Below are 27,631 nucleotides of genomic sequence, written 5' to 3'. Positions count from 1 at the left end.
TCTTTTAAAATTTTCTTTATTTCAGAACTGCCTTTATGTACAGACATCATTAAAAAAATGCACATACAATGGAGATTTTCCAAGGAACAGGAGCTGGAAATAAAATTTAAGGACATTATTAGAACTGAAATTGTCCCAGAGAAGTTCTGAGGATCAGGATTCCTTAAATGTCCTTGATAACCTCTTCAAGTTCTTCCTTTGTGAACATGTGGAAATTCTGGCCAGGCTGCACTGTGGCTAGCTGGAAAGAAAACAGAAGGGTTAATAAGCTGGGCTGAGTTACCCTGCTGATGGCCCTACCATGGTCAGGAGAAGCTGTGTTGGTGATGCAGCTATTCATTAGGAACTAAGGGATCTGCTGTCCCAAGGATATCCTTTCCAGGCAGCAGGTCCCTAAAATAGCTCTCTGGCTCCAAAATAAAAATGCTTATTGACCAAATTTTCTATTTTAAGGTTAACTCACCACATCATACTTAACCAAATGCCTGGCATCATTGTCACTTCTTGAAGTCACTTCAACAGGGATCACAAAAGCAGCAGCAAAGTACATGGAGTCAGTACTTTTTTCTGTTAAAGACTCCTTTAGAAATATATTTGAAGTATATTTAAATACTTAAAAGTTGAGCTTGTGTGTGTGACTTGAGGTTACTTGGCCACTCTGTGCCTCTATTTCTTCATCTGTACAATGAGGACAATAAGAATAGCTAATTCATAGAGTAGTTGTGAGGATTAAATGTTAATATATATAAAGTGCTTAGACCATTATTGCCTACAACAAATAATCATTAACTATTGTCAGGTATTTTCTCTAAAATTGTTTATGTGGCAAAACTTAACAAAAAAGTTTTTTTTGTTTGTTTTTGTTTTTGTTTTGAGATGGAGTTTCGCTCTTGTTGTTCAGGCTGGAGTGCAATGGCGTGATCTAGGCTCACCGCAACCTCCGCCTCCCGGGTTCAAGCGATTCTCCTGCCTCAGCCTCTCGAGTAGCTGGGATTACAGACATGCGCCACCACACCCGGCTAATTTTGTATTTTTAGTAGAGACGGCGATTCTCCATGTTGGTCAGGCTGGTCTCGAACTCCCAACCTCAGGTGATCTGCCCACCTCGGCTTCCCAAAGTGCTAAGATTACAGATGTGAGCTACTGCACCTGGCCTGTTACATTTTTTTAAAAGAACTGGCCAAGAAAAGATTTCATTAACACTGGCATAGGAAATCAGTTGTGACTGCTGAAGATATCAGTAATAACTGGAAATCCAGATTATATTTACATTTAAAAGCAACAACAACAATAAAAAAACTAGGGTCAGAAGATGGTTAATTTCAAATTTAACTATCATGACTAGGTTTTCCATTCTCTCTGTTGATCATGTCCCACAGTTTTGGGCAATACTGAGCAATAGGTGCCACTTCACATTTGCCTCAAAAGATTTGTGTTTTACATGTCATTTCCTCATAGTGGCTTTTTTCTTCAATTTTTAAAATTAAACACATGGCTGGAAACAGTAGCTCATGCTTGTAACCCCAGCACTTTGGGAGACTGAGGCAGGAGGATCACTTGAGCCCGAGAGTCAAAAACCAGCCTGGACAACACAGGGAGACCCCGTGTCTACCAAAAAAAACCCCCAAAAAACTAGCAGGGGGTGTAGCAAACGCCTGTGTCCCACGTACTCAGGAGGCTGAGGTGGGAGAATTGCTTGACCCTGGGAGGTTGTGGCTGCAGTGAGTTGTGATCATCCCACTGCACTCCAGCCTGGGTGACAGAAAGAGGCTCTGTCTAAAACAATAAATAAATTAATAATAATTTTTTAAAATTAAATATAGTAGGGCATTTAAAAGTAATTTTCAGTACTAATATTTAATGTAACTTGAAAGTTGCTAGAGAGAATCAGCATAATCCAGTTATATGATGTTTAGTATCCTCTGCCTCATGTATAAGTAAAATTCAGAAAGACTGCTGCACGTCTTAAGACATCTGATATCTGGGAACAGACTTAAAAAAAAAGTTCTCCTCTCAAAGCTTGTAGTCTCCTCTAGATTCTCCTAAAAGATATATCTCTAATTACATGAAATGTCAGAAAAGTCCCAAATATATCTGCAAAATATAGGTAAACAATTAGTTTACCATGTAGACCATGAGTTCCATTCCAAGGATATTTAAACATACAAATATTATTACTGCTTCTCTTGGCCAGGCGTGGTAGCCTGTAATTCCTTCAATTCTGGCACTTTGGGAGGCTGGGGCAGGCAGATCACTTGAGGTCAGGAGTTCGAGACCAGCCTGGTGAACATGGCAAAACCCTGTCTCTACTAAAAATACAATAATTAGTCGGGCATGGTGGCGCACGCCTGTAGGCCCAGCTGAGGCACAAGAATCGCTTGAACATGGGATGTGGAGGTTGCAGTGAGCCGAGATCGCACCACTGCACTTAGCCCAGGCAACAAAGTGAGATCCTGTCTCAAATAAATAAATAAATAAATAAATAAATAAATAAATAAAAATGTTACTACTGCTTAAGATATATCTTTACTTGATGATCAATGACATGAGGACAGAGAAATGTAAGAGCAATAATCTAAAGAGTGAGGGCCTAAAGAATTTCACTCACAGGACTCAGGCTAGCCTTCTCAAAACATTACAGGGGCTAAAAAGCAGAAACTGGGAAAACTCTGAGTGGAACAGTCCTACAGAAGAACTGGAAGGCAAATCAATACTATTAATAATAGCGTCTGAGCCAAGGACTGCCTTCAGGAAGTTGCTCATCACTAGATAAGTAAAAATAATCCCTTACATTTGCATAATAATAAATGTATTTGCATAATATGAAAGATACTTTTCTATTTATTATCTCACTTTCAAAAAACATCTCTATGAGGCAGGTAGAACAGATATTTTCTTTCAATTTATTTCACCAATAATTAATTACTAAGCACCTGTGTATTAGTTACATGTACTTGTGACTAAGGATCCAAAGATGAAGAAAGTCTTTATTTACTAAGTGCTAGATGCCAAATGTGTTCAATGTCAGGTAAGTGTTGTAATAGAACTAAGAATATGTTTAAGAGTGATCTGGAGGAGCCCAGGAAGGTTTCAGGGAGAAGCAACTTTTGAGTTGTGTATTAAAGCATGGCAAGAATGGGTCAGTCAAAGACAGGAAGGGCAAACAATGTGCAAATGCACAGAACCACAAAAGAACATGACATATTTGCAAAACTGAAAGTAATTCTGTATGGCTAGACCACAGCTTGCACATGGAATATGACGTGAAAAGGAGAGGGAGTAGGGGGTCAGAGCTCATGGGAGACAGTACGTTAAAGTGGTTAAAAGTATAAGACCTAAGACCAGACCTGGATTCAAATCCTGACTCTACCATTTACCTGTTGGCCCTACCGTCTCAAAGCCAGTTTCCTCTTCTGTAAAATAAGATTTTCGGAATAGGAATATCTATCTCATAGAAGTGTTGTGAAGATTAAGAGAAGTAATTGCATGTAAAATGCTTAGCAACGTCTCTAATAGATTAAACAAATGACTTAAGAAGTAGTGAATTATGCCATGAAAAGAATTTTGGAATTTATCTCACAGACAATAGAAGTCAGAAAAGGTTTTTTTTTTTTTTTTTTGAGACAGTCTCGCTCTGGAGTGCAGTGGCGTGATTCCAGCTCACTGCAACCTCCGCCTCCTGGGTTCAAGCAATTCTCATGCCTCAGCCTCCCAAGTACCTGGGATTACAGGCACATGTCACCGTGCTTAGCTAATTTCTTATATTTTTATTAGAGACAGGGGTTTCACCATATTGGCCTGGCTGGTCTTGAACTCCTGGCCTCAAGTGATCCACCCATCTTGGCTTACCAAAGTGCTGGGATTACAGGCGTGAGCCACATGTCCAGCCAGAAAATATTTTTTAAGTGGAGAACCATTAAGATTAGATATAGCTTAGAAAATCCACTATAGTAGCACAATGAGGAAAAAATGGACTGAAATGGAGGAGGGCAAGATTAATTAGGAAGCCTCTGAAAATATACAAGGTAGGGGAAAAATGGGAACCTGAACAAAAGGCGGCACTGGAAGTAGGGATGGAGAAGGGACATTGATTTGGGAGTTATTTATAAGGGAGCAAAGAAATGACTGAGTAAAAGGGAAGGGAAGTCAAAGTCTTCCACGTTTCTCGTGTGAATGACAAGTACACTGGGGGTGTCATCAACCAAGATTAGAAATATGGGAAGATGAAATGGTTTTTAGGAAAGATAATGATTTTAATTTTAGAACTGTCAAATCTGAGGTGAATCCTTCAAAAAAGTCAAATGATAGTTCCAAAGAGTGACCATGAAATCTGACAAATAAGAGTCATCTTAGCAAGGAGCAGTCTCATGGAAATAATAAAAGCTGAAACAAATAGTAGTGATTGAGGAGTAAATGAGAGGTGAAGCAGTGGAGATAATACAGGTTCTGTTTGGAGGAGACTTGGCAATAAAGGTGAAAAAATAGGATGGATGAAAGAGCACTCAGCAATGAAATGTAACAGAATTGATGCAACACGGGTGAATCTCAAAATCATGCCAAGTGAAAGAAGTATAGTCCCTATAGTCACCTATAGTCCCAATTACTCAGGAGGCTGAGGCAGGAGAACTGCCTGAGGCCAGGAGTTTAAGACCAGTCTGGGCAACACAGCAAGACCCCATCTCTAAAAAAATTTAAAAACATTAGCCAGGCATGGTGTGTGCACCTGTAGTCCCAGCTACTCGAGAGGCTGGGGTGGGAGGACTACTTGAGCTCATGAGTTCAAGACCAGTCTAGGCAATATAGCCAGACCTCATCTCTTAAAAAAACAAACAAAAACATTTATATGAAATTCTAGAACACAAAACAAATCTATAGTGACAAAAAGTAGATCAATGTGGGGGAAGAGACTACAAAGGGACATGAGAGAACTTTTTGGGAGGATCAATATAATGACTGGGGTGACAGATACTGGGGGTTGTACATTTGTCAACATCCGCTGAATTGTAAACTTAAAATAGGTACATTTTACTGTATATAAATTATATCTCAAAAAAGTTCATTGAAAGTAAGGACACTCGATAGAAGGAGGTACATATAAAGATTTTCTTAAAAAGAAAGATGTAAGATGTAACTTGGATATATGTATATATTTTGAGACAGAGTCTCGCTCTGTCGCCCAGGCTGGAGTGCAGTGGCGCAGCATGATCTTGGCTCACTGCAAGCTCCGCCTCACGGGTTCACGCTTCTCCTGCCTCAGCCTCTGGAGTAGCTGGGACTATAGGCGCCCGCCACCACACTCGGCTAATTTTTTTTGTATTTTTAGTAGAGAAGGGGTTTCACCCTGTTAGCCAGGATGGTCTCAATCTCCTGACCTCGTGATCCGCCAGCCTCGGCCTCCCAAAGTGCTGAGATTACAGGCATGAGCCACCACGCCTGGCCGGATATTTTCCTTTTCTTAGGGGAAGCAGTTCATGTAGGGAGGCTGGAGCTCCAAGGAACAACTAATGGACTAAGAACTTAAAGCAGATGGGCTCTAGAGCAGTGGCTCCCAAATGTCAGTCCTTCTTAGACTGACCTTTCACAGCAGCCTATGAAAGCTGGTTCTATGGGTGAGACATTCACCAACAATACTCTCCAGTCCTCTCTAACCTTCTGTTCTTAACTAGTCAATCCCCTACCATGGATTAATCCAACCATCCATTTTCTCATGAGTGTGGTCAACAAATATCCTGGTAAGTACTGATTGGTTTAATTACTGATATATAATTACAGCCTTGGTTGGCCTTTAAATTTTATTTATTTATTTTTTGAGACAGAGTTTCGTGCTGTTGCCCAGGGTGGAGTGCAGCTGGAGTGCAATCTCAGCTCACTGCAACCTCTACTGCCCAGGTTCAAGCAATTCTCATGCCTCAGCCTCCCGAATAGCTGAGATTACAGGCACGCACCACCACACCCAGCTAATTTTTTGTATTTTTTTAGTGGAGACGGGGTTTCACTATGTTGGCCAGGCTAGTCTCGAACTTCTGGCCTCACGTGATCTTCCTGCCTTGGCCTCCCAAAGTGCTGGGATTACTGGCCTCAACTACGATTTTAATATGGCCCAGCAATCCTTTTACTCTTCCGTCTTCTCATAACGACTTTTCCAAATATTTCCCATTCTCAATTTTACTGTTGCATTCACCTACCCTCGGCAGATGACCTTACAATCACTAGGAAAAATCTGGGGAAATGTGGGACATCTCTCCAGGTTTACCGCCAAACCCACCTATCTTTACTTGTCATTACTTCCTTTGCTCCTGTCTACTCTTAGCATACTAAAAAAGGACATTCCCAAGCTGGTCCATACCTCTCCAGTCTCATCCCTTACCGTCCCCCACCATCTTATATACATCCCACACCTCAGCGGTCAGACAAAACCTCAAAGTTTCCTTTACCCACAATATTATTTTTACATCTTGAACCCTTTGCACATGTTGTCCCATCTTCCTGGAATACCTTTCTGCTCCCTTTTCCAGACATCACCTCTTCCAAGAAGCTTCCCTAATGCTTTAGTCTAAGTTATACATACTCACAGGAATCTGTTTTTACTGCTATTATAGAAGTATCACCCCAGGTTCTTATTATCTATATGTTCCCTGCACTACACAGTATACTACTTGAATAGGAATTGGATTTTCTGTGTCTGTAACCCTGGGCATCTAGCATAATACCTGCTATATAATGGGTACTCAATATGATGCTGAATGAATTTTACTTTTCAAAACCAACTCCTTCATGTGTACCATGCCTTACCTCTTCTATAACTTTTCCATCACTATCCTAACCTCTCCTTTTATTTCTTTCAGCTTTTTTTTTTTTTGAGACGGAGTCTTGTTCTGTCGCCCAGGCTGGAGTGCAGTGGTGCAATCTCGGCTCACTGTAACCTCCACCTCCCGGGTTCAAGCGATTCTCATGCCTCAGCTTCCCAAGTAGCTGGGATTACAGGCGTCCACCACCACGCCTGGCTAATTTTTGTATTTTTAGTAGAGATGGGGTTTCACCATGTTGGGCAGGCTGTCTTGAACTCCTGCCCTCAAGCGATCCACCTGTCTCAGCCTCCCAAAGTGCTGGGATTACAGGCCACTGCGCCCAACTCTTTCAACATTTTTCTATACACTAGTTTCATCTCCGTTTATATTTTCAAGACTTTTCCACATCCTTAAAAAGACACAATCCTTTTCTTTAATGCTATCTTCTGCCGACACTAATCAAACTTCTTGAGAAAGCAGCATACTATTGTTTTCTCCACTCATCATCTCCCTTTCATTCTTTTTATTTTATTTTTGAGACAGAGTCTCGCTCTATCGCCCAGGTTGGAGCGCAGTATCACAATCTCAGCTCACTGCAACTTCCGAATCCTGGGTTCAATCAATTCTCATGCCTCAGCCTCCCGAGTAGCTGGAACTACAGGTGCGTGCCGCCACACCTGGCTAGTATTTGTATTTTTGGTAGAGTTGGGGTTTTGCCATGCTGGCCAGACTGGTCTCGAACTCCTGGCCTCAAGTGATCTGCCTGCCTTGGCCTCCCAAAGTGCTGGGATTACAGGCGTGAGCCACCTCGCCAGGCCTCATTCTTTAACTCACTGAATTCTGGCTTCTGCCAGCACCACTTTACTAAAGCTGCTTATTATTCAAAGGCTGTTAATAATTTCTTAGGAACTAAATATACAAAAATGTCATTTCCATGATCTATGTAGTCTTCAGCAATGCCAGCTATGATATCTGAATAAAAAACAATAAAACAGCCAGGTGCAGTGGCTCTCACCTATAGTCCCAGGTACTCAGTAGGCTGAGGCAGGAGAATTGCCTGAGGCCAGGAGTTTAAGACCAGTCTGGGCAACACAGCAAGACCCCATCTCTAAAAAAATTAAAAAACCTTAACCAGGCATGGTGTGTGCACCTGTAGTCCCAGCTACTCGAGAGGCTGGGGTGGGAGGACTACTTGAACTCATGAGTTCAAGACCAGTCTAGGCAATATAGCCAGACCTCATCTCTTAAAAAAAAAAACGAAAAAAATCCAACAATAAAACAGAAAGTACCTCAATGTTTGTTGCATTCAGCTTCTCCTCCATTACTTGTTTGAGGATGATGAGTGAAGACTTGATGGCTTCTTTCAAAGTCATAGACTTGAAACAAAGAAGGCAAGAAGATGCCTATTAATTATACACAATCCGTCCTTCCTTCAAAGATTTTCCCTTTATCTCACTGAAAAAAGTATTTAGCAAGTATGTCAAACATCTTACTTAGTATGGTGCATTACAAGTATCTCCAGAACTCAAGTAAATGGCAAATAAGTAGAATACATTTTTTCAGGAAAAAAAACCCCCAAACCTTATTGTGAGCCACAATAAAGTCACCAACCAAAGTAATCTTTGAAGAAGGGGAGAGGGATAGACTAGTCTTGTGTACATTTGAATTCCTCTTTTAATTTAGAAGATAATATTATTGGTAATATCCAATGAACAATAATGCCTAAATGATCTAAGAGGTAGCCCAATGGTTTAGAAAATTCAAATTTACCCTGTTTTGTACCTAATTTCCTCCACATGTAAAAGCAATACCATTAGGAGCTAATGTGAGCAGGCATCCCTGTATGAACCACCTGAATAAGTAGAGCAGCCTTCAATCACACCAATGAGTTACCCAAAACCAAATCTTCCCATCTCACAAAGAAAATACCAAATGCCCACTTGCTTCAAGAGCCAATCGTAAAGTGCTAAGTAAAGCTGTGAAGATAGAGGATAAACATATTGTGGTACATCCATACCATGGTATATTACTCAGCCATCAAACGGAAATACTGGAACAATATGAATGGATCTCAAAAACAGTGTGTTAAACAAAACAGATACAAACTGACTAACTGTTTAATTCCATTTATAACAAAGCACAACAGACAAAACTAATGGACAGTGGTAAACATGGTGGTAAACATGGTTGCAGGGGGGGAAAGAGATTGACTGGAATGTGGATGAGCATTTTTCTGGTGGTGATGAAAGTGTTATTTATCTTGTTTTGCAATTGTCAAAACAGAACTGAACTCTTAAGGTTTGCACATTTTATTATATGTAAATTATACCATGATTTAAAAAATAGTAAGAGTTGTGAGAATACTTAATTACCTTGTGGTAAACTTCTTGCAAGGAGCTCTGGGCACCCTCTGAAGCAGAGCCAATTGCTCGAGCATCACACTGTACAAAGGTCCCAGATGGGTCCATATGAAACCTGCAAAACCCCCAAAATGAGGACTAAAATGCTCAGGAGTGGTGGCACTTTATGTAACAAACGTCTCACTAAAACAAAGTATAAATGCTTGGCCCTGCAGCCAGGAAACACCACTGAAATATTGAGGCACAGATCTAAAAGATGTTCTATGTCTGGAGAAACCAGACATTTTAAAAACTGTTTAAGAAAATTAGTACCTTCCTTAGGGATTTAGAAGTATAGTATGTATAAATATGGTACTTGTTTATGCCTATCTTAGAAATATTTGAGGATGAGGATCAGATCAACATTCCAGAGCAAAGCTCTAAAACATACCCTGACTACAGTAACAAGTTACTTCTAATTCCTTCCAGAATTAGCACTGGTTCCAATAGGGGAATTCTTCATGGAATCCCCAAATTTGTGCAAATGGTATAGAATCACTAAACTTTAGTATTAGAAGCCATATATATATGTATATACATACACACACACACACACTCTACAATAGCCCTTTTTACAATAATCTTTTTTTAATGTATTTTTTGAAGAGATGGGGTCTGGCTCTGTTATCCAGGCTGGAGTGCAGTGGCATGATCATAGCTCACTACAGCCTGGATAACAACTCCCAGGCTCAAGAGATCCTCCTGCCTCAGCCTTCAAGTAGCTGGGACTACAGGTGTGTGCTAATACCTGGCTAATAGTCTACAATAATCTTCTCAGTCTCCACCCCAAATTAAAATAATTCCCCGCAAAAGCATGGGGGAAAATTACAAAATGGTACTTACAGCTGGGGTCCTTTCTCATCAACTCCTCCAAATAATAATGCTACTCCAAAGGGACGAGACTAGAACCAAAAAATAAGAGATATTAAGATAAATGGCTATAAAGTAAGGAGGTGAGAGGGGCTGGGAATGTTATGTTCACAGGACAAATGTCCTAAGTCCCATAGAACAATAAGAAAACTCGACAGAAGTATCACACTCACCATGGCACCTGGATCTGCATCTTCTTCTCCAAACTGCAAAGCCAGATTGGACACAGCTTGGGTCACACTCTCCACTGTCATTGTCTCATTGTAGGTGAACCAGTGGTTCTAGAAGAAGAGCAAAGCATGGTACAACCTTCTAATAAGGACATTAAGGCAGCCCACCATCTCACTACGCACATCCCTTTAAACTGGGATTGAAAACTGAAGGCTCAAATGTGGTTTTCTTAATTAACATTAACCCTGAGTACTTGGGAGTACATGAGAGGAAGAGAAATAGCTCTGGAAATAAACATATCACAAGGACTCTAAGCAACGACGGACAAGAGAATTACTGCCTTGAAAAAGAGGGTTATGCCTCAAAGCACCAAGTTTACTCTTTCAAAAACTAAAAGTGCCTCTTTCCCTCAAAGACTCTAGCTTATTCTGTTGATGTTTAAATGACTTATTCTTACATAAGTACAGACAGCAAACTTGCAAATAAGTACAAAAAATTTTACCATGTGATGTATTTTTCTTACTAGCCTATCTTCAAGCAGCAGCTACAAAGTTTAAAAAAAAAAAAAAAAAAAACAGTATCCCTGACCAGTATTTGTCAGTTGGTACAAGTTATTACTCACCAAAGGAGGGCTGTTATTTACAAGCCTGGCAGCAAAGGCAGCTGAGGGGAGAATATCCTTTAACTACGTCCACCTCCTGCCATGATGCTCCCACACAAAGTCAATTAGGAAACAATGCATGCTTTATATATAGGCAAAGCCAAAAAAAAAAGGAAGACACTGTCAGCACTACTGACCAGAGCCTCTTTAAAACTGCAATGATTGGACAGCCAAACTCCAAGCCCCAGGAAGTTCTAACTGGGAATTCTACCCAAAATTACTCCCAAGAACCACATCTAATATTGACACAGGTACCTGCAGTATAGCCCAGGCAGCTAGATAATCACTAAACAAGGAACTCAAGCATCCTGGTAAAAAGGAGATAATGCCAATTTTACCTGTGTCTCCACTCTGGCTTTATCAATTAAAGTCTTAGCATCAGCAATTAGCCCACTCATGGCACAACCTGCAATGTAAAAGCGACAGTGACCCAGTGGCCAAATCCTTGTAAAACTCTTTCATCCACTCAGGAAATCCTGAAATTCTGGATTGGAACCACGGCAGCCATTCAGCTATCCCATGGCATTTTATACCCAAAAGATTAGATAGGAAATGATCTGCACTGAACCCAAGTATTAATGATATTAGAAACAAAAAACCATCCACAATGACACAGAAGTCCAGACGATAAAAATAAGCCCAGAGAAAAGCAGCTAACCAAACATGAATTTCCACATATTACATCCCTAAGCATCCCTTTAGCACTCTTTGTAGACGATGATACATTTTCAAACGAAGCAAATACTAATGCCCCAACCTGGGAAACAAGGAAAAGAAAATCACCTCACTATGGACTACAGTGGAGGACTCTTGAATAAATCAAAAGCCTTTTGCCTCTCTGTCCCAAACACAAAGCAACTAGTTATATCAGAGAGAGTTTGCCTGATGGCCCAAGCTGTCACGATTATGGCTATAACTGTTATTTTGCATGCCATGGCTCAAATCTAAATCTCCAGCCTAAGTTTCTCTCCCAAGTTTCAGACATATAAAGCCAAATAACTTCCTTAATATATCTACTTGGACATATCACACACTCATTTCCCTTCCAGACCCCGTCTTCTTCCTTGGCCCTCACAATCAATCAGATCACAAGTTCTGTCAATTTCTATCTTCCTCTCCATTCTCTGGCTACTGTGTTGGTTAAAACCTTCACCATCTCTTTGTTTGGACTATTACAAATTTTTCAACTGGCCTCCGTGCCTCCAGTTTCAGCCCTCTTTGGTCTATCTTTAATATCATTATCAGAATGGCCTTTCTAAAATTATAATGGGATCCTATTACCTCATTGCTTAAAACCTTTCCCATCCTTGCAAAAGGATTACATTGAAGCCCTTCAGTGTGGTAAAAAAGGAATTCCGCTGTCTGACCGGCTCATCTGCTGCTGCAGTTCATGGCCCAGGCCTACAAAACTGCTTGTGCCATGGTATTTTATATTTTACACCACGATGGCTTCAGTCATTTCTATTCCCCCTGACTAGAATGCTCTCCCTTGCTATACCCAGACACTTGTTTGCCTTGTGTACACTTCCTTATCTTTCAGAATTAAACTCAGCTCAAAATCACTTTCATGGAATCCTTTTCTGAAAGCCCCACTACCGCTGACTCCAGGCAAAACTAATTATTTCTTCCCTTGTACTCCTACTAAGAACACACTAGTCTTTCTTAATACTTTTGTCACTTAATTGCATTGACTTACTTACATGTCCACCACCACAATTAGACTGTATGCTCCTGTAAAACAAGGACTATGTCTTATTCCTTTCTATATCCTGGTATCTAGCATAAGGTCTGGCACATTGTAGGCTCTCAATTTGTTGAACATAGTGACACTGAGCTACCTTCAAAAGACAAGTGACTTGAGTTAAAGAAGACACAATGTTCCAATCTTAAAAGATAAAATTTCAGTTTCTATATCTATGAAAGAGATAATATCAAGCTCCCAGAGTCACCATGGCATTTGGTTCTGATGCCTTCAAGCAATTAATTATTTTGCCAATGCTCCATTAATTAGATGACTAGACAGGTTAAGAAAATTTGGATAGCCAAATAAAATGCCATTCTATAAATAAGTAGAATTACTCACCCTGTAATACTATTATACAATGATGTCAGAAGCCAAGGCAGGGGAATTAAAGACCAAAAAAGTGGGTAGAGGCAACAAGGAATACAAAGATAATCTGAAAACAAAGGAGGAAGACTGATCTAGGCAAGTCTATATTATTCTTATAACTTGTAGTCACTTCAAAGATCTCAACCTTTGCATATTTCAACAACCATCACATTTACCAAGTCTAAATTTGAGGGGAAAGGAACTTCTGGGAGTAGGTTAAACATAAATGAGTCCTGCAACAGCCTCCTACTCCTACATTTACGCATTCTGGCCTACTGCCTGGAAAATAATAGCTAACAAGGGGATAACGTGTTCATTTCATAAACCTTCCTTGGAACATCATAGAGGACTAATTAACCCAGACCAGATCCTGCAGAACAGCTTTCCTCCACTCCTTACCTATGTGAGCATCAATCTCTACAATTTTCTCAATGCTGCTGGGCTCCATCAGTGGGGAAGTAATTCTCTTCTCCACAGCTAGGCACACACCCTCTGATGTCTGGATCCCAATGGCTGTAGAACCAAGCTAAAGAGAAACATGTTATGATTACCATATATAGGTCAAATAACTGTCTCACGTACTCACCAGATAGCTCTCTGTAAATCTTCACATGATAGAAACTTCAACTGGCCACATCTTATAGGCAGAGAGAAGGAGCACCCTAACATACTGTAAGTAATTAATATACTATTCCTGTCAATAGCAAGAACACTGATTTACAGAATTTTGTGATTCTAAAAAGTTCTTTTTTCTCCCTTAAATTTTTAAAAAATTTTTAATGTTTTCTTTATAATTTACCCATGTAATTCCCAGAACCCCAAAAGAGTAAGTTCAACAAAGTCTTTCAAACACTGGAAAAATCCACTCTCTAATGCCAATATTTGGAGGACGGAGGATTCAAAAGTTCTAAACATAGTGGGCAAGAAAGTAATAAAACTCTTAATGTCTTCTCTGGACCTGGCCTCTTTTCACCTCTGCCATCTACCTTGGTCTGTCCCAAGAGGTGATGATATTCCCCAACCTACCTGACCTCCAAAAAAGTAATAAAGGAAGGTAGGGAGGGACGAAAAGAACCACCACCATCATCACCACCAACAACGTAAAACTATTAATTATTTAAGGTCGCTAGAAGTCCACAATATACCTGGAATTCATCTCTATCTCTACGTAACTCCCAGTCATCTACTCCTCTATGCCCATTTCCTGCAAAATGAGGATGACAATAATAATAAGAAGGGTAAACACATTATATATTATAAAATGCTTAAAATGGTGCCTGCCAAATATGAACAAATGTTATTCATATTCCATGCCTAGATACTTCAATAGCCTCTCTCATCTTTAATCTCTCTCAATGTATCTCTAATGTTATAACCTGACTGATCTAATAAAATGCTATTATCATTATATTTCTTCTCTCAAGAATTAACATCACCCTATACTGCCTATAATATATCCAAATAAACTTCCAGAGCCTTCATATCCTGATGCCACTTTTCCCTTCCAACTTCACTACTCGTTATTCTCCAACAAAATCCCTCAGGTATAGCCCAGCCCACTGGCTCAAGCCACATTATCTCCTACCCTTGCACCCCTCTGCTCATGCTGTCTCCCCTGGAATACATTCTTCCTTCCCCCAATCCAAATTCCACTCATCAAAGCCTTCCATGACTATGCTTTCTGCTTTGAATTCCATTATATTTAGTTATTTCTACAAAGTAATCACTGCCAAGTGTGAGCATTGCAAAGAGTTCCAAAGAATCCCATGAATCTTTATGTATAACTTGCTTAACATGTCTGCACACTCAATGATCATTTCACACACATATATATTATTTTTCAAATGTGTTGAGTTGTGACTTTATTTAGAAGTGTTATTAAATGTACACCAGCTTTTTGTCATGTATTTTCTTAATCAGTGGATACCTGCATAACTACAGGAGATGAACTGTCAAAAAATTTTATGTAAAAAAATGAGTACTCAGGTTGGGCATGGTGGCTCATGCCTGTAATCCCAGCACTTTGGGAGGCTGAGGTGGGCAGATTGCATGAGTCCAGGAGTTCAAGACCAGCCTGGGCAACATGGTGAAACCCTGTTTCTATAAAAAATACAATAATTAGCCAGGCTTGGTGGCGTATGCCTGTACTCCCAGCTACGCGGAAGGCTGAAACGGTAGGACTGCTTGAGCCCGGGAGGCAGAGGTTGTAGTGAGCCAAGATCACGCCATTGCATTCCAGCCTGGACAACAGAGTGAGACCCCATCTCAAAAAATAAATAAATAAAAATGAATGCTCATGTTTCTAGTTAAAGGTGCAGACTAAAGACATAACATTAGTTCCACGCCTTCCTTAAGTCTATTGATGTAAGATTAAAGGACTTCTAAAAAGGCATAAATCCACTATAACAGAGAGTGGGAGAAGACACAGCAACAAAACTTTGAAGCTAAAAAGAAGATAGGTTAGTGATACCTGGGTAATCCAAATCCTAAACCAGCAGTAAAGAAAGTAAAGAAACAACCTGATTTTTATCACAGGACCTCAAAAAAGGAAATGGTGGCAACAAGGACCTCTGGAAATGGAAATGAACAAGGAGCTAAAAATTGCAAGATGGTTCAATGTTTAAGAAACAGATTCCCAGATCCCCTCCCCTATGCTGTAAAGCTAGATGACTGCACCTCCCCCACTCCCGTGGAAGACTCCAGGCTTATTCTCTGGAGACCGTAAAATAGAGCGTCTTTGGATTGGGGACACCAAGCACAGTCTAAGGCAGGAATAATGTACTGAAAACGGGATAAATATGTAAAAATTTACAAACCAAATGTTAAGAACCTCAGCCTTCTTTCCCTACTCAGCTCTCAGAAGCCAGCAGCCAGAAATACCCTCCCGGAATGAAATGAGAAGAGGCAGTTTTCTCCTGAGCAATGTTTTTCAAACTTTTTGACCAAAAGCCACAGTAAGGAATACATTTGATTTCATAACTAAAACCCACAAATAAATATAAATACATAACAGAAACAAAATTTCAGGAAAAAAACCACTCATCACAAAATGGGCAAGGCATTTTGATATCTACTGCTCTGTGTCACTTAAAAAAGAAATGTGGGCCAGGAGTGGTGGCTCATGCCTATAATCACAACACTTTGGGAGGCTGAGGCAGGAAGATCACTTGAGCCCAGGAGTTTGAGACCAGCCTGGGCAACATGGCAAAACTTTACCTCCACAAAAAATAAAAAAAATTAACTGGGTGTGGTGGCATGTGCCTGTAGCTGGGGGCTGAGGTGGGAGGATCACTTGAGCCTGGGAGGTTGAGGCTGCAGTGAGCTGTGATCGTACCACTGCACTCCAGTCTAGGTGACAGAGTGACATTCTGTCTCAAAAGAAATGCTCCTCATGACCACTAAATTTATTTTATTATCTCCTAATAGGTCTAGACCTGCAGTTTGAAAAACATAGCTCTAAACAATCTGACCAGTTCAAAAGGAAAAAAAAAAATATTTTAGACAGGGTCTCACTCTGTTGCCCAGGATGGAGTGCAGTGGCACAATCACGTCTCATGGAGCCCCAACCTCCCAGGCTCACGAGATCTTCCCACCTAAGCCTGCAAAATAGCTAAGACTACAGGTGTACACTACTACACTCAACTAATTTTTTAAATTTTTTGTGAAGACAAAGTCTCACTATGTTGCTCAGGCTGGTCTTGAACTTCTAGACTCAAGCAGTCCTCCTGCCTCAGCGTCCCAAAGTGCTAGGATTACAGGTGTGAGCCTTGCCCAGCCTAATTTTTTAAATTTTTTCTAGACACGGGCTATGTTGCCCAGGCTAGTCTTGAACTCCTAGGCTCAAGTGATTCTCCTCCCTCAGCCTCCCAAAGTGCTGAGATTATAGGGATGAGCAACAATGTCCACAAGGAAAAAAATTTTCAAGAAAAATTAGAAAATTTTTGAAGAAAAACAAGATATTTCATCCATAAAACAAGAACGGGATGCTAATAAGAAGAAAAGAAACAAAAGAAGTTGAAAATTAAAAATTATTTCTGGCCAAACACGGTGGCTCATGCCTATAATCCCAGCAATTTGGGAGGGTGAGGCGGGCAGATCACCTGAGGTGGGGAGCTCAAGACTAGCCTGACCAACATGGACAAACCCCGTCTCTACTAAAAATGCAAAATTAGCCAGCGTGGTGGCGCATGCCTGTAATCCCAGCTACTCAGGAGGCTGAGGCAGGAGAATCGCTTGAACACGGGAGGCGGAGGTTGCAGTGAGCCGAGATCACGCCATTGCACTCCAGCCTGGGCAACAAGAGCAAAACTCCACCTCAAAATAAATAAATAAATAAATAGTTTCTACAATACTACTGGAAAATGGGTTCTACCAAATTGAGCAAATAAATCAAAAAAGATGACATGGGGCCTAACACAAGAGGGAGTTAAAGGGAATGCCTAGAATGATCTCACAGAAAATGAAGTCCACAGGTACGCAGGAGGCCCAGAGAACAACCAGTCCAGATTGGAGCAGATTAGAAGGCTCCAAGATTTCATTAAGAATCCTTAATAGGGCACTGTGGCTCATACCTGTAATTCCAACACTTTGGGAGGCCTAGGTGGGCGGATCACTTGAGCTCAGGAGCTCGAGACCAGCCTGTGCAACATAGCGAAACCCCGTCTCTACAAAAAATACAAAAACTTAGGCCGGGCGCGGTGGCTCACATCTGTAATCCTAGCACTCTGGGAGGCAGAGGCAGGTGGATCACAAGGTCAGGAGTTCGAGACCAGCCTGACCGATATGGTGAAACACCATCCCTACTAAAAATACAAAAATTAGGTGTGGTGGCACGCGCCTGTAATCCCAGCTATTCAGGAGGCTGAGGCAGGAGAATTGCTTGAACCTGGGAGGCAGAGGTTGCAGTGGGCTGAGATAGCACCACTGCACTCCAGCCTGGGTGAGAGAGTGAGACTCCGTCTCAAAAAACAAACAAACAAACAAAAAAAACAAGCCGCGCATGGTTGTGCATAGCTGTAGTCCCGGCTACTTTGGGGGCTGAGGCGGGAGGATCACTTGAGCCTGGTAGGTTGAGGCTGCAGTGACCTGAGATGCGCCACTGCATTCTAGCCTGGGTGACAGAGCAACACTCTGTCTCAAAAAAAAAAAAAAAAAAAAAAAGGAATCCTTAATAGGACACTTAATTTGCCTGAATGTTTTGAGAGGATACATGTAACCTGGAGAGACTTTGGAATGCATTATTGATCATCCTAAATTAAGCAAATATTTTTAAAAAGAGAATTATTAACTCCAAGAAAAACAATGTTGTGCAGAAACAGAAAAATAATTATAAAACGCAAAATGGCTCAGCTGTGAAAAGCATTTACAGTTATACTAATGTAACTATTGACTAATGATCTTACAAAATTATGATATTCATGATATATATGGAGAGGGTCACCCTATCCCCACCTCAGAAGACAATTGTGTGTGGTAGGGAGTAGGGGTGTGGGGTTAGGGCAGAAATCTTCATCTTTCATAATGAAAAGTCCATGGATAATGCCTAATAAAAAAAACCATACATCTGTGTTATAGAGATATGGAGGTACAGTCCTAGAACATTACCAGCTGAAACAATTTAAAGTGTTGCCTCTGAAAAGCTGAACCTAGAAGATGCAGGCCTCAAGAATTGCTATTTTTGTTACAAGGTTTATAGAACTACTTTGCCTTCTAACTCTGAAACTACATGTATGTATACCTTAAAAATCAAACAAATATATAATCAGAAACCATTGCCAGAAAACTTAATTTAGCACTTAGTTGTTCTCTAATTGTTTTATGTATAGTATACTGATCTTGAATCCCTAACTGAACAGAGTAGGACAGAATTCATATATACTTTTTATCTAGAAGAGTGATTCTCAATTGGGGGCCCTTTTGTCCCCACCAGACATTTGGCAAAGTCTGGAGACATTTTTGGTGGTCACAACTGAAAGAGTGCTACTGGCAGCTAATGGGTAGTACCCAGGAATTGATAAACATGCTAAAATGTACAAGATGGCCCTCCACAACAAAGAATTATCCAGTCCAGGCCAGGTGTGGTGGCTCACACCTGTAAATCCCAACACTTTGAGAGGCTGAGGCAGGAGGATCACTTGAGCCCAGGAGTTTGAGACCAACTTGGGCAACATAGCAAGACCACATCTCTACCAAAAAAAAAAAAAAAAAAAAAAAATTAGCCAGGCATGGTGCACACATCTGTACCCTAGCTGCTAGGGAGGTTAAGGTGGGAGGAAAGCTTGAGCCCAGGAGTTAGAAGCTGCAGTGAGCTAAGATGGTGTCACTGTACTCCAGCGTGGGTGACAGAGTGAGACCTTGTCTCTAAAAAAACACTAAAACAAATCTCTTATTTAGTCCCTAAGGTGACTTTACCAACAAGAACACAAAGGTGGGCTGGGCGTGGTGGCTCACGCCTGTAATCCCAGCACTTTGGGTGGCTGAGATGGGCGAATCATTTGAGGTCAGGGGTTCGAGACCAGCCTGGTGGTACTGGGAGGCTGAGGCAGGAAAATCACTTGAACCCGAGGGGCGGAGGTTGCAGTAAGCCGAGATCATGCCACTGAACTCCAGCCTGGGCAACTGAGAGAGACTCCATCTCAAAAAAAAAAAAAAAGAAAGAAAAATAAAGAATACAAAGGTGGTCAGATACATGATTTGCTAAAGAAAACAAAACAGAAAAAGTAATACAGGTGCTAATTCTGGACTTCTGTACCTCTCTTTATAGCTAAGAGGATCAAAAGCACAAATATGTCCCTCCACCCCCACTGAGAAAAAACTATTTAGATAATTATGAAGCAGTTAACTGCTCAAAAAGTTTTAAAATAGATATTAGGAATAGGATTGAAACTGTTATAAAAATGGTTAACAGTGGTTGCTTAAAGGGATATAAGAACATTTTCTAAAGGAATGGTTAAACCACATTTACTCCAAGTGTTCTGCCAGCAAAATGTTAGGTAGCCATGAAATTTCAGGAACTATGCTACTTGCTACTATACCTTGATAGCCTCAATGGCATATTCCACTTGAAATAATCTTCCTTCGGGAGAAAAAGTATTCACGCCCCTATAATTTAAAAAAAAATATTAATTATACTCATAAAAACTAGTCATGTAGACACTGAATTCAAGTTCCTTGACAACTAGCTCAGATAGCTACAGAATACGCACATTGTCATTATTCTCTACTTCGCCCACAACAATCTGTAGCATTTTTTTGTACATTAACAGTTTCTCAAGGCAATGGAACCTATATATAGAACACTTCTGCCTCACTCCCAGAAAGTCTTCCCAAATTGATGAAATGAGAGCAAATGACTTTTCTGCCTCAATCCTGAATCAACTTGGATCCATTCTGAATAGACTTACCAGTTCCTTTGGTAAGTTCATGCCTCAAAACTATCAGCCAATTTCCAAGAAAATGTGCATTTCTCCTTATCCTCTTCCCATAACATGCATATGACATTAATACTTGGGGTTATCACCCTTCTTTCCATTCTCAATGCCCTCATTACCTTTCACCTAATGTTTGTAATAGTCTCCTAACAGGTGTTGACTCGTGGAGCAAGTAGGAAGAGTTTTTCCCCTAATTCAGACAATCTCTATAAAACACAGTTATTACTTTTTTTTTTTTTTTGAGACAGTCTCGCTCTGTCGCTCAGGCGGGCGCGATCTCAGCTCACTGTAACCTCCGCCTCCTGGGTTCAAGCAGTTTTCCTGCCTCAGCCTCCCCAGCAGCTAAGACTACAGGTGCATGCCACCACGCCCAGCTAATTTTTGTATTTTTAGTAGAGATGGGGTTTCACCATATTGGCCAGGCTGGTCTTGAACTCCTGACCTCGTGATCCACCCGCCTCGGCCTCCCAAAATGCTGGGATTACAGGCATGAACCACTGTACCTGGGCCTAATTATTACTTTTTACTAAAAGTTAGTCACAGGTACATTTCTCTACTTATTTGTATGAATTACTATTGTAGTTCCTAATTCTAACCTAGTTCATTCACTCAATATTTATATAACTTACATGTCAGACTGCTTTCCTCTCTAAACACTTCCCCTTAACACTTAACACTTTCCACCTTTCCTTGCTCAAGTGTGCTGGAAATCCCTACGGAGAAGAGGCACCAATCATGGTCTCAGCTATAAAAGCTTTGAGCACACAATGGACACAAAAAATATGTGAACAAATGAATGAGATGGTTGCAATCCGTGGTTTATGGAGTCCAGACTTTACAACAGGTAACATGTCATATAGTAGTGCTTTTGGCCTGGCGTGGTGGCTCACGCCTGTAATCCCAGCACGTTGGGAGGCTGAGGCAGGCGGATCACCTGAGGTCAGGAGTTCGGGACCAGGCTGGCCAACAAGGTGAAACCCCGTCTCTACTAAAAACACATAAATTAGCTGGGCGTGGTGGCAGGTACCTGTAATCCCAGCTACTTGAGAGGCTAAGGCACGAGAATCACTTGAACCCAGGAGGCGGCGGTTGCAGTGAGCCGAGATGGTGCCACTACACTCCAGCCTGGGAGAATGCTAAGCACAAGTTACTTCCAAATCTCTACTACCAGTTTTACCTCTTTCCTAACTAATTTAAATGTTTGCTGAACATTTCCACTTGCATATCCTATTAGCACTTAACACTTAACGTTTTCCAGTTTGAAATATTATCTCTTTAAATCCAGCCACCTTGCAAAATTGACTTCATCTCCTGCCATTCCAATTTCAGTTTTAATTTAAAACATCTCAAATCTACCAGTGTTCCCAACATACGAAGTTCTAAATGATCTGACTCATTCCTCCCCATCTTTTCCCATATCCAACTATATGCTAAGTCATACCAATTCATATCAATTCCTCCTCCACAGTAACACATCACTCTTCCTTCTCAATGCCCTTATTACCTTTCACCTAACTATTGTTAATAGCCTAACACTAACAGGTATTGACTCACTTTCCCCTAATTCAGACAATTAATCTCTGTAAAACACAATTATTATTTAACAGCACACAGTTGCCTACAGAAATAGGACCCAAACTCCTTAGCCTCGTATTAAAAACCATTCAATATCTAGCAGCATCCTGTTTTTCCCATTATCTCCTGCTGTTCCCATACACGTATCATATGTGCCAGTCAGACTGGACTTTTCCCAAAATGTACTGTGCTTTTCCATTGTCCCTCCTTCATTTATCCCATATTCTCCAACCCACAACTATTGATCTCACTGTCTTTATTAAATTCCTACTCTTTCAAGAAACCTAGTTTAAATGTCAGCTCCTTTGTGAAGTTTTCCATGATCGTCTCATATTGAATGCAATCCCTCATCAAAACTTCCATGGTATTGATTTGAATTTCTCTAATGGCATTAATATATTTCTGACTCACACTATAGTTACTTCTGTAAACAATTCTTTTTTTTTTTGGAGACAAGGTCAGCGCCACCACACCCGGCTGATATTTTTTAATGTTTAGTAGAGATGAGGTCTCACTATGTTGCCCAGGCTGGTCTCCAACTCCTGAGCTCAGGCAATCCTGCCTCGGCCTTCCAAAGTGCTGGAATTACAGGCATGAGCCACTGTACCTGTAAACAATTCTTTAAGAGTCTCAGGCCGAGCGAGGTGGCTCTCGCCTGTAATCCTAGCACTTTGGGAGGCCAAGGCAGGTGGACCACGAGGTCAGGAGTTCAAGACCAGCCTGGCCAAGATTTGGAAACCCTGTCTCTACTAAAAACACAAAAATTAGCCGGGCGCGGTGGCACCGCCTGTAATCCCAGCTACTCAGGACGCTGAGTCAGAGAATTGCTTAAACCCAGGAGGCAGGCCAGGCGCGGTGGCTCACTCCTGTAATCCCAGCACTTTGGGAGGCCAAGGCAGGTGGATCATGAGGTCAAAAGATCGAGACCATCCTGGCCAACATGGTGAAACCCCGTCTCTACTAAAAATACAAAAATTAGCTGGGAGTGGTGGCACGCACCTGTAGTCCCAGCTACTCGGGAGGCTGAGGCAGGAGAATCGCTTGAACCCAGGAGGCGGAGGTTGCAGTGAGCCGAGATCATGCCACTGCACTGCAGCCTGGCAACAGAGCGAGACTCCGTCTCAAAAACAAACAAAACCCAGGAGGGGGAGGTTGCAGTGAGCCAAGATCACGTCACTGCACTCCAGCCTGGGCCACAGAGTGAGACTGTCTCAAAAGAGTCTCCTATATGCGAGCAAGGAGCTTGATTTTGTCCATTGCTGTAGCACCAGCACCTAGAACAGTGCCTTGTTCACAGCAAGCACTCAAGCACATTAACTAAGAGAATAAGAAGGGATGTATTTTAGGCCGTCTAGGGAAGACAGAAAAATAAGTAACAAAGCAGTCAATACATATGTTAAGTAAATGGCCACAAAATTTAATAAATGCTTTCTGATAAGCATAACAATTTCTATCATACACACCCTAACTCAAAATTATGTCACCCGAAGATGATTCTCTTCAATGTTCTGGAAGTTAAATATCGACCAACAAAGTCACTTTAGGACAGTGGGGAAATATGTCAAAACTTCACACACATCTTCTATGAGTCAGTAAAAAAGATGAAAAAGTGGTAAGTGCAGGTGGTAAAACTTTGACAGGATCAGCATATACTTGACAGGAAATGCAGCTTCTCATACCACTCAGTACAAAGAAAATGTCTGCCTTCCCTGACTTTAAAAAAGAGTAGCTATGTAAAAACTTAACTGACGAAAACAGAAACTGAAAGTAAAAATGTCTACAGCATATATATGTACAACTTAATATTGTGAGCATTTTCATACCACAAAAGTTTTTTAAAACTTGCTTTAAACTTTTAAAAAGTCAGAAAAATTTTGGTCAATTGGAATCGGCATGATGAGAAATCTCTTGAAAACCATTCTAAATTCCAGTTCCTATAAAATCAGACTCCAGACAATATATCCAGCCAAAGCTACGACTGCCTTCGCGCTTCTGAAGAAACTATACACCGCAGCATGCCCTACTACAAACCAGTTGCTTTTTCTTCCAGGAAGCACGTTTAACTTTTTGTTTGTTTGTTTAAGGCAGTCATACTAGGCACGAAAAGATGAACGGAGCAAAGAGTGACCCTTGGCCTTCTCCGGGTTCAAGGTAGGAGTTCCGGCTCCTCACGCCTTCTTTACCAAGCACCAGCCGGAGCTTCTCGCTTCCGCACCGAGTTAGGACCCAGGGGTGACTCAGCGGTAGGACAAGTGCCGCCGATGTGGTCTAGCTTGGGGAAGGACGGCGGGCGCCTGAGGAGGGCAAAACATCCCCAGGTCCGGCCAGTCTCGGGTTCCTGGGGAGCCCCATGACACGGCAGAACCCAGGCCGCGCGGCCAGGTCCCGGGCCTGCCCACCCATAATTCCCACCCGACGTCCCCCAGCTGCACGGACCTGTCGTACTCAGACCGGGTGAGAAACATGGCGAGGGTAGGTGGAGACAGCGGCTACGCGGGGATTCTGAGGACCAACACGACTCCACCGGCACCCAACTCACCGGCAGCCAACTCACCCACACGGCCGCAGTACTAAGGACCAACTGCGCGTGCGACCGCGACCTCTTTAGCCCGCCCTCCTGTGCCTGCTTCCTATTGGCTGGTAGTAGTTCCCGCCTAGGTGATTGGGCCAACGCGCTTCCTCACGAGGGCTTGGTTGGCCCGGAGGAGGAGGAGGACCAGGGAGGTACTTCCGCCTTAAATCGCGGGTGGTTGCTAGGGACGATCGGCACCCAAGGCGTGTAGTGAGTTCGCCTTGTAGAGAAGATGTGAGCCCGCCCCAAGACTGGCAATTGGAAAGGCTTGCATGCAGAGCTGGGTTGTCTGAACCCTGACATAATAGGTCCCTCGCCGGCTCCCGTAATCCCAGCTAGAGGACTTTGGTCCCGTTTCCGGCAAGGCGACCACCTGACTTCTCTTCGCAGGATTCCCTCTCTTAGGGTTCCTCCACGGTGTTCTCCATCCCCGGTCGAGGGCTCCAGGAGTTTGGGCGGTAATGAGTCGGCTACAGTGGGTCTGAGCCGGCGCCGCGGACGAGTCCCTTCGTTTCAGCCAGTTTGGCTCGTTTATTGAGAAAAGTTGGGGGCGAGGGGTTAGTATGTAAGAAAGTCTTAAAGTTTCCACATGGTTAAGGTAATTTTATCAACTCTTTCTTGCACCCCTCCCCCTAGTACAGGTTTCAGACCTAAATAACCTAGAGTTCAGGATCCAGACTTCAAAATATTCACTGCTTTTTCTGTTATTTGTGAAAAATAAGTGTTTTCTTTGAGCCCAGATAGTGCCATTGCACTCCAGCCTGGGCAACAGCCAAACCCTATCCGAAAAAAAAAAAAAAAAAAAAAAAAGCGCTTTCTTTTTCGACGCTTCTTGCTTCCCTTCAATAAGTTGCTTGAGGAGCAACTTTGCAGCTTCGTAATAACACTGTAATTCAAGTATTTGTTCAAGAAAGGCAAGTAAGAAGTCTTGGCACGGGGGTGGGGAATATAGGGAAATGTTGGTCAAATGATACAAAGTTTCAGTCAGAGAAGGTGGATGAGTTCTATAGTTAATAATCATATATTGTGTACTTGAAATTGTGAAGAGGGTACACCTTAAATGTTTTCACCACAGGAAAGTAAGTATGTGAGATGATGGATTATGTTGATTAGCTTCATTTAATTATTCGCAGTGTGTGTGTGTATATATATGTATATCAAAACGTCACGTTGTATACCATAAACATGAACAATTTCTATTTGTCACTTACACCTTAAAGCTGGAGTCGGGGGAAAGAAATCATTTATCAGGCAGTATATGCTGGAAAGGGAAATGCCAGCATCTCATTTCCAGTTGTTAATGTGATACCACTAGTCAAGTCCTTAACCTCTCAAGGCCTGTATCTCTCCAGTAAAGTTCATTCTTGGTCCTAGATTAGGTTTGTAAGTCACCAAGGCATTTCAAAGGTGCAGGAAATGTAAAAATACGCCTTTTGAGTATTAACCAAGATTAGTTTTCCCCACCCTTTATTTTCTGACTTCCTTCATGGATTCAGTAGGAGTTTAGTTTGGTCATCCCTGGCCAATCAGATGTTTAGCACTAATAAAACTGAGGAAGAACTCCAAGTAGCAATCCTCTGGGATCTGTTAGATTTCTGAGAAAAGAATGGTAATTTTTAGCTTTCTTGTCAGCTTTCTGACAAGCTTTTTTTTTTTTTTTTTCACCTTATCAGTTATTTTCTATGGAAAAGTCTTGGTCGTAAATTCACTACAGCTGCTCTTTAGAAGTTCTTTTATGGCCAGGCACAGGGGCTCACACCTGTAATCCCAGTACTTTGGGAGGCCGAGGTGGGTGGATCACGAGGTCAGGAGTTCAAGACCAGCCTGGCCAAGATGGTGAAACCCTGTCTCTACTAAAAATACAAAAATTAGCTGGGCGTGGTGTTGGGCGCCTGTGATCCCAGCTACTCGGAAGGCTGAGGCAGAGAGTTGCTTGAACCTGGGAGGCAGAGGTTGCGGTGAGCCAAGATCTCACCACTGCACTCCAGCCTGAGCAACAGAGTGAGACTCCATCTCAAAAAAAAAAAAAAAAAAAAAAAAAAACGGAGTTATTTTACTACGTAGGTACCTTAGGATAATATTTCCTGAGCACCCAGGGTTCCATGGTGCTCTGCAGACCCTATCAATGTCAGAGACAGTAGTGAATTGCTTACGAAATGTTCTTGAATGTAGAATCTCCTCTGGGTAAATGTGTTTGTGCTATATATAACATAAATGAAGGGGAGCTGCAGGTAATTGTGGATAGGAAGGAAAATCTTTTCTCCCAAGAGAGTGCATTGTAACAATCTAGCAGCTAGCATAATGTGTCTTTGAAAGAAATAAAATGAGAAATTAGCTATTTAAAAGTAATTGAAGTTAAAATGTGTGTACGTACAAAGGAATATTGTTCACCCTTTAAAAAGGAATGAAATTCTGATACATGCTACAACTTGGATTAGACTTGAAGACCTTATGCTAGGTGAAATCTCAAGACACAGAAAGACAAATATTGTATGAGTCTACTTATGTTCGGTACCTAGAATAGTCAAATTCATAGAAACAGAAAGTAGAATAGTGATTATCTAGGGCTGGAGGAAGAGGGGAATGAGGAGTTAATGGGTTTAATGGGTACACCATTTCAGTTTGGGATGATAATGAAGTTCTGGAGATGGATTGTAGTGATGGTTGCACAACAGTGTGAATGTATTTAATGTCACTGAATTGTACACTTAAAAATGGTTAAAATGGTAAGTTTTATGTTAGGATATTTTACCACAACAGAAATAATTTTTTAAGTTAAAGGGGGGAAAAAGGAAAATAATGGAAATGTGAGTTCTTTGAGGGTCAGTACTCTCTTGTTCAGCCTAGCACCTGGCATATGCTCTAGATACATTTGTTTAGTAAATAAGTATTTATTTTTTTAACTTTTATTTTAAGTCCACGGTGTATGTGCAGGATGTGCAGGTTTGTTATATAGGTAAACGTGTGCCATGGGGATCTGCTGTACACACCATTTCGTCACCCAGGTATCAAGCCTAGTATCCACCAGTCATTTCTCCTGATCCCCTCCCTCCTG

At 41.5% G+C, this 27,631-nt stretch overlaps 1 protein-coding gene across 1 annotated transcript; it reads right to left on the bottom strand.

Moving 5' to 3' along the window:
* Nucleotides 1–27,631, bottom strand: PSMA5 (proteasome 20S subunit alpha 5). The gene is made up of 9 exons (XM_009429899.5): nucleotides 24,441–27,631; nucleotides 20,034–20,100; nucleotides 13,399–13,525; nucleotides 11,228–11,295; nucleotides 10,231–10,338; nucleotides 10,031–10,089; nucleotides 9,161–9,263; nucleotides 8,078–8,164; nucleotides 1–241 (listed from the first exon to the last, which is right to left on the bottom strand). Exons 1-9 carry the CDS (start codon nucleotides 24,467–24,469, stop codon nucleotides 164–166), a joined length of 726 nt encoding a protein of 241 aa, XP_009428174.2. The 5' UTR covers nucleotides 24,470–27,631; the 3' UTR covers nucleotides 1–163.

The sequence above is a fragment of the Pan troglodytes genome, chromosome 1 (genome assembly GCF_028858775.2).
Source record: "Pan troglodytes isolate AG18354 chromosome 1, NHGRI_mPanTro3-v2.0_pri, whole genome shotgun sequence".
In the NCBI taxonomy this organism is placed as follows: Eukaryota; Metazoa; Chordata; class Mammalia; order Primates; family Hominidae; genus Pan; species Pan troglodytes.
The sequence above is the reverse complement of the archived record's forward strand: the minus strand, read 5'-3'. Positions and strand labels throughout refer to the sequence as shown.

Coding starts and splice junctions, on each gene's coding strand:
- PSMA5 (XM_009429899.5), bottom strand. CDS start 24,469: ATGTTTCTCACCCGGTCTGAGTACGACAG. Junction 10,339..11,227: donor AAGCCAGAGTGGAGACACAG/GTAAAATTGGCA, acceptor CTCTTCTTCTAG/AACCACTGGTTCACCTACAA. Junction 10,090..10,230: donor ATGCAGATCCAGGTGCCATG/GTGAGTGTGATA, acceptor TTTTGGTTCTAG/TCTCGTCCCTTTGGAGTAGC.